Source organism: Cyanistes caeruleus, chromosome 5 (assembly GCF_971803275.1).
Source record: "Cyanistes caeruleus chromosome 5, bCyaCae1.hap1.1, whole genome shotgun sequence".
Classification (NCBI taxonomy): domain Eukaryota; kingdom Metazoa; phylum Chordata; class Aves; order Passeriformes; family Paridae; genus Cyanistes; species Cyanistes caeruleus.
In genome coordinates, this window is record NC_141705.1 from 44240820 (window position 1) to 44256373 (window position 15554).

The following is a 15554-nucleotide window of genomic DNA, read 5'->3' on the forward strand; positions in this document are numbered from 1 at the left end:
GGGACGGTGGTTTAGGGTGGAATCTTCTGCTTTATGCATCTGTTACAAAGGACAAAACTATACAAGCCTTGTACAATAGATGTAGGTGCAAAACAGGTCCTTTACAGGACTGCTCCTGGGTCGTGTCCTTTGAGTATAAGCAGGAGGACACTGGGAGAGTGACACTCCTCAGCAGCTTGTCACCTTCCTCACATGCTGTGCTAACAGAAACCACTGTCAAGAAACAACAGGGTTTTCACAAGTAAGACTGCTTGCTCGAGGACATCTCGGACTAAGCTTAAATAAGCTGCTCAACCCGATGGGCGAGTCTCCCACCTTTGCTGCCAATTTAACTTAAAAGCATCCAGTCACTACCTCAAATTACACCATTTTGGGTTTTTGCCTGTAGGCAAAGAAACAATAAATTACTGCTCTCATTTTCTTGTTCTTACCCACTAAAAAAGCAGTAATCAACCCAATTTCCAGAGATTACCGATTTGCCACTCCCGTAACAACTGGGTCCAACACAGCAACAAGAATTGTAACTGTCAAAAATACTAGTTGCAGCACTTTATATTTCTGACACTGTCAGGAAGTGAGGTCTCATTTTTAACAGAACACCACTGTTAAAAGGGTTCTGTAAAATCTGTGAAGTAAACATATTTCGCTTTAACCTGAGACATAAAGCCATGTTAAATTCACTGGATGCAACTTTCTTCCATGGATGTCAGTGCTTGATTCCTACCTGACATGAAGCTATCTAGCCTATTTAAGCTAAATTTTCCCTTAAATCTGCTGCCTGAGAGACAGACTATTTTTCTCCTACAAATACACTAAAAATAGACTATTTCTCAAATGTATTTTCAAACCACTGTAAATTAAGATTTTCTTACCAACTAGATATCACTTTCAGAGGAATTCCACACCCACCGGGAAAGCATATCTGTACATTTCAGCTGCCACACGGCAGACTGACCATATACTAACACCTGCTCCCCCTCAGCTGCAAACACCACATTGTAAGAAAAGAGTTGTCACTGTGTTTCCAAAACCAGCTGCCCTATCAGATCCTTGGCATCCTTCATGCTGGAAGAGATCTCAGAGCCATCTTCTGCCACATGGGTACCAATCAAGAACATCTTCCTCTCGTCCCCAATATCAGACAGAGCCAGAGCATCGTGAATATCAGTGATGCAATATGCACCTTCAAGGTCCTGTTATACAAAAATAAAACAATTCTGTTAGTTGCAAGAGGTGGTGGCACCATTACTACTTTGAGCCACTGCTGTTGTCCATGGAGGGAGAGTCTCAAAGGCTCTGGGGCACCATTCTTATGTTCCTTCTATGACGACACTTCCAAAGTCCTAAAATGCCTTGGGGAAAAGAGTTAATCTGTAACCTAATTTTTTCCTGAAGAAATATGGGTACAGTTGTTTCTATTTCTACACTGATTCCACAGTTTCTGATAACTATGTGAGACCACCTGCACAAGACAGACAAAAGCACTGCTGGCCCAAGACCCCCAGTGTCCAGGAAAGGGTAACAAGAATAGGGAAAATCTACAACAGTCATACCCTGTCTATCTTCTCAGCCACCAGCGTTTCTGATGCATTTGAGTCTGATGAAGCCCAAGCCTGCACTTGTATTCAAGAGTAACATAAATGACTATTAGTAACGGGCCTCAGTTACTAGAAATTTAGGAGGTAACAATGTAGAGTAAACTGAGCAGGCAACCTGGATAAAACAGAATCTGTGATCCAAACCCTTGGGCTATTCTGTCATCTGATTGTACTAGGGGCTCAATTCTTTTCATTGAGACTTTTACAAAGATCTTAGGAGGAAGTACTGCCTTGTGAGGAAAGCTGCTCTTTCGGGTTTCAGAAACAGCCTTAGGAGCAGCCAACCAGACAGTCTGAAGGCAAACAACAGTGTTTCACTTTTTAGCTGCTGCTGGGTGAAGCGGTACTTTGAGGCAGATACTCAGAACAGAAACCTAACTTCACATCTAACTGTGGTCTCCCTTAAAGCTCCCAAACCTTGCAACTGTACAGCAGTTTCCACCCACAGCTCTGATTGCATCTTCACCAAGCACAGAACCTGCATCTTGCAGATCCAAAACAACCTCAGATTATTTTGTTTTGTGGTCAACAGGTGTGTCAGAAAGACTCACAGCCTTGTGCCCTCCTTAAAGGCATGAAGCTTCTTTTGGAAGGCTTTGTTGCTATTTCCTAAGCTGCTGCCAGCCCAAGCTGTGCCAGCAGCAGAGAACTCTTACCTGCTTGTTGGCCAGAACTACCACAGGCAGGGTGGAGTTGTTCTGGATTAGCTGATGAAGCAGCTGTTTCGCCACAGGCAGTCGGGCATGATCAGCCGAGTCCACGACATAGACCAGCAACAGCACTTTGGGCAAGTACATCTTCCAGTATGAACGCAGGGATTCACTGCCCCCGACTGGAAGAGAAGACAGCAGCACAGGATTCACCAAGTAATCCAAGCAGCACTGCTCCCAGAGGTGCAGACAGCAGGCCCTGGGCCACAACCCCAAGGTATTTGGATTACCAAAACCTTAAAGTACTTGAGCTACTGCACATGAGACTGAAAACAGCTTTATTTTCCCCAGTCAGGTCCCATGAAGGCATATGTGTATGCTCTGTGTGTGGGAAATTCTTTTCATTTTAAGCTCTTCTTTTGAGAGGATTCTGGGTTCAGTTTCTTTACAGTTGCTTTCTGCCTTGTTGGTTCTTGCTCTCAAGCAAGTAAGGAGAGCAGAAAACGGTTCAGTGTCCATAAACACCAAATGTCCACACATAACCTATCTCCAAATGCTCATCTCTTTTAAGACAAAGTAGGTCTACAATTTCCAGAGGAGAAATTTAGCTCTGAGGTGTGGAGGGCTCTCACTGTATTTGTATTTGTATGACACTAAGAACTAGCTCAAAACTCCCACAGTTTAACCAGAGATGCTTAAGAAAGAGAGAGAAATTAAGTCCCAGCAGACTCTTCAGGCAGCCCTTTGGAGTAAGTAATCTTTGCACAGCACACATTTCTCCATGAGCTCTTCTCTGCTGGATACAGAGGAAAGCTGTTCACCTTCAAAACTAGGTCTTAAAATAATTCTCTGGTGAAACCATAGACAGCAAGTTCCCATCTGGGGACAAAGAATTCAGTAGTTTGATGAGTTTAATAGCAGAAGGAATAAGTATCAGTATACCAAGTATTTCAGATCTGTTTTCAGGTCTCTAGGTCTTCTCCAAGCACACTGCAGGACCACTCACTCAAAAAGTACTGAGGTGCTCAAAAGGCATGTGCAAGTCTATCAAAAGCAGCAAGTTTTCAAAGCAATATATCTGGGGTTCCCTATCACTGTCTCCTGCCTTACACAGGAGCCCTTTTCAAAATTGTCTGACTATACAGCCATCTTTTATTGCCTTCTTTGACTGTTTTGTGTCAAAGCAATTTTGCTTTCACTTAAGTCAAAAGGGTTCAGCAGTTTCAAGAATACAGAAAGGGAAGTAACGTTTCCCACTACAGCATGCCTGCCTCTTCAAGTGGTCCAGTGTACCTGAAGGTAGAACTGCAAGTCTGCCACCGTGGAAAGGAGCCAAAGGGCTGTGACTGATATGTAATGTTAGGGCAGAAGCCCAGTTCTGTACTGTGATACTGCAGGGGTTCAGCACTGCTCCCTTTGTTAAGTGTATTCATGCATAGCATAACCCAGGGGTCAGCATCCTCACAGAGAACATTTTTCCCCCCACAAACTTGTAGGAACTCAGCAGAAGCCAGGAGCTCCTACCCCCTGCAGAGGACAAGCTACCACCCAGTTATCTGTACGCTGGTACAAAGAAAAAGAACAGTTTCCCACCTGTCTAAGCCAGCAAAATAAAACCCCTGCTGTTTGCTGATCACCTTGTGCCATGTGATCACAGCATAGGCTGCTAACCCCTGGACTAGGCGATGGTACAGACTGGATAAGTAACCAGATTAGAGATCCATGCACGGATTTACCTGGCTGAAACTGGCCTGAGACATTGCATTTCCCATGGGTCAGATCGCAGCCATCACATCTCAGTCACTACCAACCTGGACCAGAGAGGGAAGGATGACTCAGAAACAACAGGTTCTGCTGTGGTGTGCGCAGTGCTGGGCCCAGACCAGACACTGTGGGTTTCTCTGGGCTCAGACAAAAGCACATCCCAGTAGGAGACACCTTCTTACCTACCAGTTGAGGGGTACAGACTACAACAACCCTCTAAAGATGATTTCCCCAGGGCACTGCAGAGACTCCTATGGTAATAAGACTGGGGATGAAACTCTGCCTAAGCAGCCTCATCCCCACACCCCAAAAACTTACCTGGGAACAGCACAACTCCTTTTAGACCTGCTCAAGGTACAAAGGCATCTATGGACTAGCTGCCAACTGAGCCAGTCGAGCACTGGTACAGCACAGTGCAGAAACAGCAGGAAGCAATGAACAGCTCCTGCCTCTGCAGAAGGCAGGCATTGATGAGGCTGGGATGTCAGATTCTCTGTACCAGGGAGTGACCTGACCCCAGGGCCTCCACCTTTCCCATCAGCTACCTGCACCCCATCACAGCTGTGATGCACCAAAGACATCACAGGAGATACTCTCTGCAGGCACAGACATTCAAAAGACTGTTAAAGACTAGAAAATACCACTTATGAGGCTTTTGAACAGAAAGAGTACAATGTTTTTCTCTTCCCCCTCTCTTCTTTCACGTATTATTTATTCCTCCGTAGCTCTAGCCCTTTGCCAGGCATGAGCACCAAGAAGCAATACAACAGCTGTGGACCACAACACAGGGCTTATTGGGGAAACCTCTGCTGGTTTTACCCAATCAGGTTTATTACCCATTTCTCTCTAGGAGCAGAATTCCCAGGATGTCAGGGCTGAATGAAAACTGGTCCCTAACACCATCGTGTCTTCCCCTTCAAAGAGGCTGGGTAGGAAAGCAGAATCCCCAAGGAGAAAATAATTACAACTTCACATTATCGAAGCAGGCATGTGGGGAGACTGAGCTTTTAAAATACATGCCTGATCCCTAGGGCACAAGACCGGAAATTATTTTATGTTCAATACTAAAACCGGTTCACTCACTCTCCAGAAACTCCATCTGGGACTCTTCGGTGTTGATGCAGACGGCATTGAAGCCCTCGGTGGGAGCCACGCTGCGCTTGACGCGGTTAGTTGCCAGGGAATGGAGAACACTAGTCTTCCCAGCCCCATCCAGGCCCAGCACCAGGATCTGCTTACCGCGTCCTTTACCCTGCAAAGCGAGGGGCAGCACATTTACCCGGGCAGCCGGGGCAAGAGCGAAGCTTAGCAGGGCTGGGGGAAAGAAGGAGGCTGAACAAGGGGCCTGGAGGGCACAGCAAAAGCCCCTTCGCGGTGAAGAAGCTGAAGACGCCCGCGGGGCTCCTGCGGCACAAGCGCAGGGCCGCAGCGATGGGGGATCCCTGGGACACCAGCCGGCCCGGGGCACCGCGGGCCAGGAAAGCGGCGACAGCGGCCCCGGCCCGGCCCCCGCCCCGCCGCGGCCCAGGGGGCTGCCGGGGAGCGCCGGGGCCGAGGTCGCGGTGGGCCGAGGCGGGCGGGGCGGCGCTGCCCGGCCGAGAGGCCCGGGGCGGCCCCGAGGGTGATTCCCCGACCCCGCGGCCTCGCCCTCCGCCCCGACCCGGCCCCGGTACCTGATCGCCGGCGGCAGCGGAGGCCGCGGAGCTGGCGGGCAGCGCTAGGCGGCTCCGCAGGCGGGCCCAGGCCCGGAGCGCTACGAGCGTGCCGCCCGCCAGGGCCAGCGCCGTCCCGCAGAGCGCGGCGGCCCGCAGGCGGGAGCCCATCGCCGCTCCGGCCGCGGGCAGCGGGCACCGCGCACCCGCCCCGCGCACGGAGAGCGCCCCCCGCAGCCCCGAGCGCGGCTCCCGCCGCCAGCCGGGCTCCCAGAGCCAGACTGGGAACACGCGAGCCGCAAGGAAACGCACAGCGAGCCCTGCCACGGGCGGCTGCTCGCTGGTGAGGGGAGGCCACGGTTTCCGCACATCTGCTGCCCTCCCCCTCTCCCACCCCCGCGGGATTTGTTCCCAGCTCAGGCACAGCAGTCCGGACACCGTCCAGATACCCGGCACAGGGCTCCAGCAGTGTCACGAGTCAGCTTTTCCCTCAGGCCAGAGCTTGCGCTAGGTTTGACCAGAGAATACGCCTGAAGAACAGAGCTGCGTTCTCCTACAGTATCTCCACTCCAAACACGGGATTGCTGCAGGACAGTGTTCTCTCTCCTGCAGTCACTAGATATTGCCTCTAGCAGAGACACATTGCCCAGGGAAATAATTTAAAACAACACTCTGTTCAGCACTCAGTTGCCAGCAAGTGCCTGCCAGCCATTCATACAACTTTTTCTATGCTCTGTTCATTTGTCTCTCTCAGACAACACACTTTAAGCTCCCTTCCCAAATACTCCCACTGTACAGACAAGGTAAAAAAAACATGGATTCTGCATAGTAGATTTTTACTCCCTGGAGACTCAGTTGTTTGTTTTCTTTCTTATGCCCAGTAACATGGCCTTTGGTCCCTGCCTTTTAAGGCCTTTGCTTTAAACTCTTTCAGAGACAAAGCCTTTGCCTTTTGGGCTGACATCTGACAACAGTCTCCAAGGTGCCATTTCTACCCACTGACAGTCCCTGTCTGGAAAAGTGTTTTGGCTACATTCAGATCAAACCAGAAGCTTCAAGACATGTTGAGAGAGTAGCTCAGCATAAATAAGTTTTCAGCAGAATGAGATACATAGTTATAATTCTGTATGATTTAGTATGCTGTTTGCTTAACTTAACTTGCTCAGGACAAATAGCTGGAGTCGAAGCCTCAGGCTGCCAACCACAAACTTGGACCTCCATAGCTGAAATTGTTTTTTGGTAATTTTCCTAGTAGCTGGTATATTGCAGTGTTTTGTCTTTAATACAGGAGACTATTGAAAACACGCTGTTGTTTTCATTGTTGATAAATGTATTTATCCTAACTCTTCTAACTCAAGAGAATTTAACTCTTGATAAATGTATTTATCCTCACTCTGACAGCGAGCAGGTGCACCAGAAGATAAGAAGACAACCATCAGCAAAAAGCTGCAACTTCACAAGAACCATCAACAGCCTTCCTGCAGGGACACAGAGGAACACCTCAGCAAGGCATTAAAGATCCTGACCAAAAATAACCATTGGGCCAAAAGGCATGGGCAAGACGTATGCAGGTATAATTTCTTGGAGATTTTTCTTGTTCTGGGTCCCCCTCCAGAGTTACTGAGCTTAAGCTGACCTACTGCTGTACCACTCTTTATTTTCATAAACCAAGCACCTAAGACTTGTAGAAACATAGGGTCAAGGCCAGAGGAGGAGGAAGTGCACTTGAGACAACCACACACATTCCATTCACCTTTGTTTGCCAAGCCCTCTAGAATAAGGCAGCTGGCTTGCAGAAAATGGGACACTGAACTGCTGCCATACACTTCATCATGCTTTCTCCTAACAGTCCTGTTATCCCCCTTCAGCTTATCTTATCCTGTATTATAAAGCCCAGATGTTGTTTTCTAAGATGCTTTGTGCCTTTTTGGTGGTCAATGACTGACTGACATAAAAGACAGTGCTTGCATCATGCATAGATAAATCTGCTAAAGGCCTAAACTGACATATGCAAGAGGAGCATGAAACTACACTTCAAGAAATTCTTGATTATCCCATGTCTTTTAAATGTCTGGCAACACAGAAACAGATTTCTTCTTAGGGGCAATGTTTGACTTTGATGACAACAGCCCAAGTCATAGTGAGGGCAAATGTGAGGAAGGGAACTTGGTGAGCAGACACATCACAGCATCTATACCAGCCCATCTCCCCCCAGACCACTGACAGGTGAGACAGAGATCCAGATGCCAAGAGTCTTTCACCAGCACTTGCTTTTGACCTTTATTCTGCAACCAGTATCATGTATTGAAGGAGGGAGGTTACATATCCTGGTTTTTACCACCCTCCTTTAGACCCTTTCTTCTTTTTCTGCTGCTGTTTCTTCTTGGTGGCTGGAGCACCGGCGGGTTTTTGGTGCCTGGGAGGGATGACGTTACTTGTAGCCGATACTGCTGCCCCGCTGCCGGGCCGAGGGGAGGTAGGTGGGCTGCTGGCAGTTCTACTGGCATCCCTGCAGGAAGACAAGAGAAAATGACACCGTGTGGGTTCACAACCACCTGCAAGATGTGATACTAACACAGGAAGCTGACAGTGAAAAACAGCAGCCACCCCATTAGCATTATGTATGAGAAGACACTCATGCAAGGAGATCTTAAATAGGCTTCAACACACAGAAGGAGCTGGCGGAGGATGGGAACATATCTCAAAGGGCAGCAATCACATTCTAACTGATGTTCAATAGATGGTGTAAGTCCCTGACCATGAAAGCAAGGCTAACTTTTGAACCGACATGTTGACAGCTCATGCAACAGACAAGAAGCCTTCCAGGTCCCATTCCAAGGCAGTGCAAATCCAGCATCCTTCCTCTCAGACACTAGTAAGATACCATCTTGCTGTCAGGCTTCATACATAATGGTAATTCTTGATTTCAGCTCAAATAATCAGTGTCAACTTAGAAGGAAGTACAGTGTTTTCTCAAATCATGGCTAATGGTTCTGCAGCTGCCAAACAACTTGAAAGCAAATTGCTCAAGAGAAAGCATGCAAAATTCATCTCATTGCCAAAAGAAAAGCGCACTAAAAGACTGAGAATTTCATTTGCACCTTGGCACCTTCAAGCATGCCTATCCTATCACACTGGTTTTCAGGAACCTACATGGATCTCCAGGGAGAGCAGCTGGTAGCAGGTTCAAGCAGAAAAGTACAATGTCACTCATGCTACCTGCAGTCAGTGTGGTGACAGAGCTGCAGCAGAGCAGCACAAACACAGCCCTCCCAGCTGCCCAGGAGAGAATTCCCACATCAATCCTTGCAAAATGGGTACTTACAGTTCAGAGGAGCCAGTTGTGGTTGAACCCTGAGTCCCCTTGCCAACCTGGTCCTTCTTCTTGCCCTTCTTCCGTCCACGGTAGTAGGACCGCTCTCGCATTGGAAGCCATCGCTCAGGGTCGGGAGTCACCTTGGGGTCGTAGTTCTTTGGCAGCTTTCCTGCAGAATATCCAGAGCCAGGAAATGAGATTGGGGTCAGTACTAGATGCATCACCAGGGGACATGCAAGGGATGTCAGCAGCCAGGCAGAGCAAAGAGACCAGCAACTACATCATCCCATCAGGGTGCTGCTCTCACTTCTGAGGAAAATTTCCCCAACCAAGCTATCATGAAGACCCAGGTTCCCAGAGACCCAGTCCTAGCAAAGGGCTCTAGCTCCTAGAGCTATTTCTTCCTATTTGAAGAAAGAGTCTGGAGAGCTCTCTGGAGCTGTGCTATGTCAACAGCTAGGAAATAAAACTTACCCTTCTTTTTTTTCTTCTTTTTCTTCACTTCACCTTGTCTGAAAGGAAAGCAAGACACTGTGACATAGCAGAGACAGAGCAGACAAGTCAACTAAAAACTAGCTCTGGAAGAAGCTAAACCATTCCCATCTGTCTAAGAACTTAGTCTGCTGCTACATAAAGCTCCTTGTAGTTAACCAACAGGCTCCCTTTCCACCAGCCTGCCTTCTACAGCAATGCCTTCACCACATCAGGTGTGGTTCTTGAACCACCCCAAAGAAGGATGCATCAGAGCTATAGCAATAAAATGAAATAAAAAATATAGTAGCCTGCTTTACCCTTGCTCCTTCTGCTGGTTGTCTCCAGTGAGCTTCCCAGCTTTCTTCCGAACATAGGTTGCTCCATGGGAGTTCTCCAGCGCATCAACATCTACTTTCAGTGACATGGTGTCTGAGGAAGGCAAGTGTTTGCTAAGACTGCAGGGGAAGAGTTCAGGGATGCAAACCAGCAAGCATGAACACCCATTTTCTTCCAGACAGCAAGAGGCAACCTCAGCTTCAATAAACTCTGTCTGTTAGCAATGCAGACACCAGACAGGCCTATGGGGCTATTTCCATTTCTTTCACTAGCTTCTTACACAAGTTGGGATGAGCTGCATAATCACTATCTGCCCCGTTTCCCCTCTTTTATATGAGGACACAGGAAACAATTTCCTGTGAAAGCAGCTCAGGTGACAAAAGCAGTATATGAACCAGATTTTGGGTAAGCGAGAGCTTAGCTGTATTTTATCAGTCCTGCATTACTACCACAGGTTTAAGATTCTGACAGAAAATATGGAGGTGCTCTTATTTTTGGTTCCACCTTGTCTTATTAATTCTCAAAGAGAAGGAGGCCAAATATAAAAGGGTCCTGAGATACTACTGTACTGAATCAGATCAGAGAAATAATGCAGCTCCAGACTTGGCCTGGATATGTAGCTGTTCCAGAGAGGTTCCTTGCCTTTCTTTAGGTGAGTCTGAAGTCCTCACACAGCTGAAAATCCAAGGAAGCAATACCCAAGCACCTCTTTCCCCACCATTAAAAGGATACACTTTAGCTTTTTCAGGGTCAACCAGGGAATACGCAGAGATGAGCTGTGCCAGAGTATGCACATCTTTTGGGTTTTGCCTTTGTAGAGGAAAAAAAACCAAAACAAAACAGAAAAGGACCAAGTTATCAACGTTACTCATCCCAAAGACTGGTAAAACCCAGTAGCAAAGGCAAGTTAACACTCCCCCCAATAAAAGATCCCATTAAATGCACAACAGAAACTAAAACCTAGAAATCCATGTTTATCAAGCACTAGAAAAAACTGCATTCCAGTCCTCAAAGCAATATTCACTGCACATAAGAGGCTTCTGGGACAAGTCTACCAGATTTTCAAGTGAACATCAACTACAGATCAAATTAATTATATCCCCTTCTTCCAAAACACAGCTTTGCACTGAAGCCCCTGTGCAAAAGCAGCTCTAAAGGACAGCTACTAGTCAGTCAAAATTGTCAGAAGTTGCCTGCTACCAGACAGCTTGCAGAGGACTTTGGGTGTAGACCGATGTCGTTCCGATTGGGAACGGCTATAAAGAACAACATAAACTCTCAAGGGAGTTTCAACACAAGAATTCTCTGGTTTATTACTTCAGGCCTGTTTTATAGACTGGTACGTGGAAGGTACAGAAAAGAAACTCCTATTGGTTAACAAAGTGCTACATCACCATCATTGGTCAGGGGGGCTCATCACCCCCCTGACTTCCTCCTGCAAGGAAAACAAAGATGCAAAACAACACCTGCAAGGCTGTTTAGTGTCCCTGAGAATTGTTTTAATTCCTTCTCATATTTTTCCCAGGCTACTTTCTCAGGCAGCCTGAGGAGCTATGTGGCCTGTAATTTGTACAGGCACTGTGGTTCAGATTTAGCATCCATAGACCTGCTTGCTCAGCCACCACCCAACTCACTTCCAGAGCTCCTCCAAGTCGCTGATTGCTTCCTTCTTCCTGCCATGCTTTAGTTTGAAGTTGGCAGCTTCCCTTATCAGTGACAAATGGACAGGAGACTTTGGCTGAAAGACACAGCAGCCATGATTAGTTCCTTATTATCACAGCATGGATCCCACCTCAAGGTTGCTTTAATGCCCCTGGGGCTTGGTCAAGAAGAACTGAGTTAACAACCTGTCATGCAGAAAGCAGACCACCTTTGTGCTCTGGGAAGTGAGGCAGAACTGAATGGGATGAGGCAGCTTGCTGCTCCACCATGTTTCTCCATTGGGGAGAAGTCCTGATTACTACATTTAGGCATCCATTGATGCCACTCTCCTAAACTGACAGGAGCTGATGCTCTCTGTTTGTAACACATCCAAAATGACATATTATTGATAAATGTTCACATAACAGGAGCTCACTTGTCTCCAAACCCCCAACTGGATAACTGCTGGGGCTACGCATCAACAGGAAAAGCTGAATTGGACTAGCCAGAAAATCCAGGACAGATTCTTGCACGTTAGCTCCTCTGGTCTGACTTGCCTGGTACTGCTGATACCACTGGATAGCCTGTGTGAAGACTTCAATTGCACTGTCGATATCCTCTTCATGACTGTACATTGTCACCAATGCAGACACCTGCAAACATTCAAGAGCAGTATATAGCAGATCTTCACGCAAATTGTCTATAGCCAGAGTCTCAGCAGTTAAGTGATGAGATTTCCCAAAAGCAGAGTCTGTAAGCTTTCTGCTCTATCCCTAAAAATCACCTGTGCTAACAGGCAGGATACCCAGGCCAGATCTTCCTACCCTAGTCTCTCCCAAAGGAACATCCCCATCATCGTTTTCCTACGGTACAAGTGTAGGATTGCATTCACAGAAGGAACCTTCCTGTCCTGGCACTTTATTTGCTTATCAGAGGACTCAGTTTCATTAGAAAACCCTTTTTAATCCCCCATTCTCTATCCCAAGAGCTATGAAAAAAGAAAACAGCACTGAAGAGATGATAAGGATAGCATACATTTGCTGACATCCCAGTCACAAGTAGAGGTGACCCAGGACAAGGAGCTGTTATTGTTAACTGCCCCTATAAATTATTTTGATCGTTCACACTTAAAATTGTAACAGATCCACAACTAACAGCCCCTGTTCAAGATGCTTATGCTGAACATGTGAGCATTTACAAGGCCATCAAGCTTTTCTGAATAACAAGTGCGGATAAGCATGCAGACCAGGATGATGCTGCAGGGATGGAACACAGCATTTTCCCCCTAAGGCCTGCTGACTTAAAGCTGCTTCTAAAATGTCCCAGCAGTACATACCAGCAACCAGTAGTTGCTCCAGTCATGTTATGCAAGTAAATCCAGGCAACATGCAGGACTGAGAGATTACCAGGAAGTGGGAACATAGGCAGAGACCATCCCTCTGACGGGCAGAGTACTTCTGTGGCTACATTCAGGCTAGCTGAAGCAAGTTATAATACCACCTTTGTCCAAGACAAGGAAGATGGGCTCAGAATCCCTGCAGACACTCAAGTCAAGTGGAAACCATGCGGAAGAGGCAAAAAGGAGTGCAAAGCTCTCCTACAAGGGAAAAACCTTACACAGTTCAGACAGTTTTGCTTACCATACCAGGCTTGTGCTGCAGTTCTTCTATGCTCCTCAGAATCATGCAGGCTTTGGTGACACTGCCTAGAAGAAAGACAAAGAAAACCACACTCTGAATGGCATCACAACACCTGATCCCACCAGTGAACTTTGAGCCAAAGGTAAACAATGGGGGCAGAACAACTCTCCTTCTCACAACATCTTCCCCATTACAAGAATTAAGGACAGGCCTCCACACAATGGACCCTTCTGCTCCTGCCACATACTGCAAGGGTTCAGGAGCAAGCTTTGGCTACCAGGGAGTCCTCTTCAGGCTCAAGTCTGTGCTGCCTGACTGCATACAAGAACGGTACCATTACAGAGCCTCACACTGCTCCCAAAATTATCCTGTCCCAGAAGAGATTCAGACCTATTATTCACAGATACTGTGGGCACTTCTGCCAGCAATCTGTGGAGCCTGTGTATCCAGACATTAAGCTATCTGCATTATCCTGCCATAGTTAAATATATGTATTACCTGACTGAAAGTATCTCTGCTCTACACGCCTGTCACAACAGTGACTGTAGCAAAGAGTGCCCTGAAGTCTGGTTTTCTCAGAACCCCTTGTACCATTGTCATGTGCAGACACTTCCCAACAAAGGAGGACACTAGATACCTTGAGCAATTTTTAGCTGGGCCATCGTCAGCTTGATCTCAGCTGCATTGGCAGGGTGCTGGTCTGCAAAGTCCTGAGAGTCAGAAGAAACAACAATTCAATTTCTATGCGGACACCAGGCTGCTGCTTTGGTGAATTATGTCACACTCAGTCACAGCAAGCTGGCAAGAGCCAAAGGAAGCTTTCCAGTACAGGGAGGCTTCAGCACACAGCAGAGAAGGACCCCAAGTATGCCCTTTCAGATTTCTGTCCCAGGCTACTCACTCCCTCCAAACAAGGGTGTTGCAAACTGCTTGTAAGTAGAGCAGCAAAGCCTACTGCTTACCCTAGAAGTCTACTAGAGCTTCCTAAGCTCAAAAATCAGAGGTGTAAGGGAACTATTTCCCTTTAAAAGCAGAATTGTTCAACTGGGTGTGAAGGCTTTCCAGCAGCATTAAACCAAACCAAAATAAGGGGTCAGATACACCTGAAAATTTAAACCAGACAAAATAAACTAAAGGAAAACAGCACAGGAGAACAAGCAAAGCACAAGTTTAAATGGCACTTCGCCAACTTTCTCTTAACCTACCTGCAGAAGCCCTACAGCCTTTGCATGCTGCTTCTCACGACACAGCTGGGCTGCCTGGATAAGCACAGGGAGCAGGTGCTCAGGGCTCTGGGACTGCAGGCTTGCTGACAGCTTGCGGCACTGATCTGCCTGCAGTGGAAAGAGAGAACACATTTTTTTCTGCAAGCACTCTTACACAAGGCTAAGAAAGCAGCAGTATCTAAAAGGAGATAGCAGTCATGACACTCCTGAAATGAGTACACAGAACCAAGAAGTCCTTTTAGTGGCACTTCAGATACATCTAAGAACTTTGACATCTCTTTTGTCTTTCAGTAATCTCCACACCATCCTCCCTGCAGCAATACCCAAGTCACTAAACAGGTAGTTGTGCTTTTAGGGATGACTTCATTTTTCTGCTCACTTATGTGCCTAAACTAAACAGTCTCATCTTCTGACATAGAACAGCTGCATCTCCATTTTTGCCCCGTCCAACTCCTGCAGATTTAATCGTAGCTACTTACTGCAGACCAGTTTTCCCTACCTGGTTAGTGTACATTGCAAGCAAAGCTTTGTTGAATTCAATCGCCTGGAGCTGCTTCTTGGAGAGTTTATGCTCAACGCCTTCTGCATTGGTCAGCTTTACCTTTTTCTTTGAATCAAAGACATTTTGGTCCTGGAGAAATTGCACATCATGAGAAGATTTCACTACATTCCTTGAAGCAGAAAAGGTCCCTGCATCTGCAATTTAACTACTGTTTAAGAAAATATCTTTACTGATTATCCCCCTTCTCTCCACAGAAGCAGAGAAGCAAACTGGATAACCACAATAAAGCAGCAAAGTAATTCCATACCTTATTAATTGTGATGATATTATTTGCAATGACAGCAAGAAGTCCTACATCTGTTGGCCTGCAGATAAGAAAAGCAGAAGGCATACTGTTACTGAACAACAGTCTCTCACAGATGGAAGGCTGAGCATTTTTAAAAAAAAAAACTCTTACTTCAACTTGATTATTTGATTGTAGAGCTGTAGAGCATCCTCTGTACGGCCCTGCAGTTGCATGATATAAGCCATCTGACCATGAATAATAGCCAGTTCAGCCTCAATGTCTTCCTCTGTCACATCCTGAAGGAAAATCAAAGCAAAAAGTAAAAAGCTGATATCTCACCTCTCTTCCACTGGCTTCAGCATTCTGCTGGCAAATGTCTGTCAGGATTCCTGGACAGTATTAGGGGAAAAGTACCCCAGCTACCACAGGTGAAGGCTGTAGCCACAGCACAAACAGAAGCATATCCAAG

General features: G+C 46.8%; 2 protein-coding genes and 1 long non-coding RNA gene across 4 annotated transcripts in view; 1 reads left to right on the forward strand and 2 right to left on the reverse strand.

The window, feature by feature from the left end:
- Positions 1-10: 10 nt before the first annotated feature.
- ARL9 (ARF like GTPase 9) lies at positions 11-5899 on the reverse strand. 2 transcript variants are annotated; one of them, XM_086891549.1, is made up of 4 exons: positions 5686-5899; positions 5096-5264; positions 2255-2430; positions 11-1193 (listed from the first exon to the last, which is right to left on the reverse strand). In XM_086891549.1, the coding sequence occupies exons 1-4, from the start codon at positions 5833-5835 to the stop codon at positions 1014-1016; spliced, it is 675 nt and encodes a 224-aa protein (XP_086747675.1). In that variant the 5' UTR covers positions 5836-5899; the 3' UTR covers positions 11-1013. The 2 variants fall into 2 exon arrangements, with proteins under 2 accessions (XP_086747675.1, XP_086747676.1); XM_086891550.1 differs by lacking the exon at positions 5686-5899 and adding an exon at positions 3985-4059 and having other exon boundaries at positions 5096-5523.
- LOC147653072 (uncharacterized) lies at positions 5783-10031 on the forward strand. The gene is made up of 2 exons (XR_015287561.1): positions 5783-6467; positions 7066-10031. It is a non-coding gene; the product is annotated as an uncharacterized LOC147653072 (long non-coding RNA).
- Positions 7917-15554, reverse strand: part of SRP72 (signal recognition particle 72) — a 15560-nt gene continuing 7922 nt past the window's right edge. The window contains exons 7-19 of the mRNA XM_086891544.1: positions 15257-15381; positions 15107-15164; positions 14797-14928; positions 14277-14405; positions 13709-13781; positions 13072-13136; positions 11989-12084; positions 11425-11528; positions 10523-10600; positions 9772-9909; positions 9455-9492; positions 8990-9149; positions 7917-8173 (exon numbers count right to left, since the gene is read on the reverse strand). Coding sequence (XP_086747670.1) covers positions 7999-8173; positions 8990-9149; positions 9455-9492; positions 9772-9909; positions 10523-10600; positions 11425-11528; positions 11989-12084; positions 13072-13136; positions 13709-13781; positions 14277-14405; positions 14797-14928; positions 15107-15164; positions 15257-15381 — 1371 coding nt within the window. The 3' untranslated portion in view covers positions 7917-7998. The remainder of the gene's footprint in view (positions 8174-8989; positions 9150-9454; positions 9493-9771; positions 9910-10522; positions 10601-11424; positions 11529-11988; positions 12085-13071; positions 13137-13708; positions 13782-14276; positions 14406-14796; positions 14929-15106; positions 15165-15256; positions 15382-15554) is intronic.

What these genes read in the sequence shown, in the direction of transcription:
- ARL9 (XM_086891549.1), bottom strand. Translation starts at nt 5,835, where the DNA reads ATGGGCTCCCGCCTGCGGGCCGCCGCGCTCTGCGGGACGGCGCTGGCC. An exon ending in CCAGATGGAGTTTCTGGAGA is followed by an intron (nt 2,431 to 5,095) that starts GTGAGTGAACCG and finishes CTTCTCTTCCAG; the next exon opens with TCGGGGGCAGTGAATCCCTG. An exon ending in TAGTTCTGGCCAACAAGCAG is followed by an intron (nt 1,194 to 2,254) that starts GTAAGAGTTCTC and finishes TTTGTATAACAG; the next exon opens with GACCTTGAAGGTGCATATTG.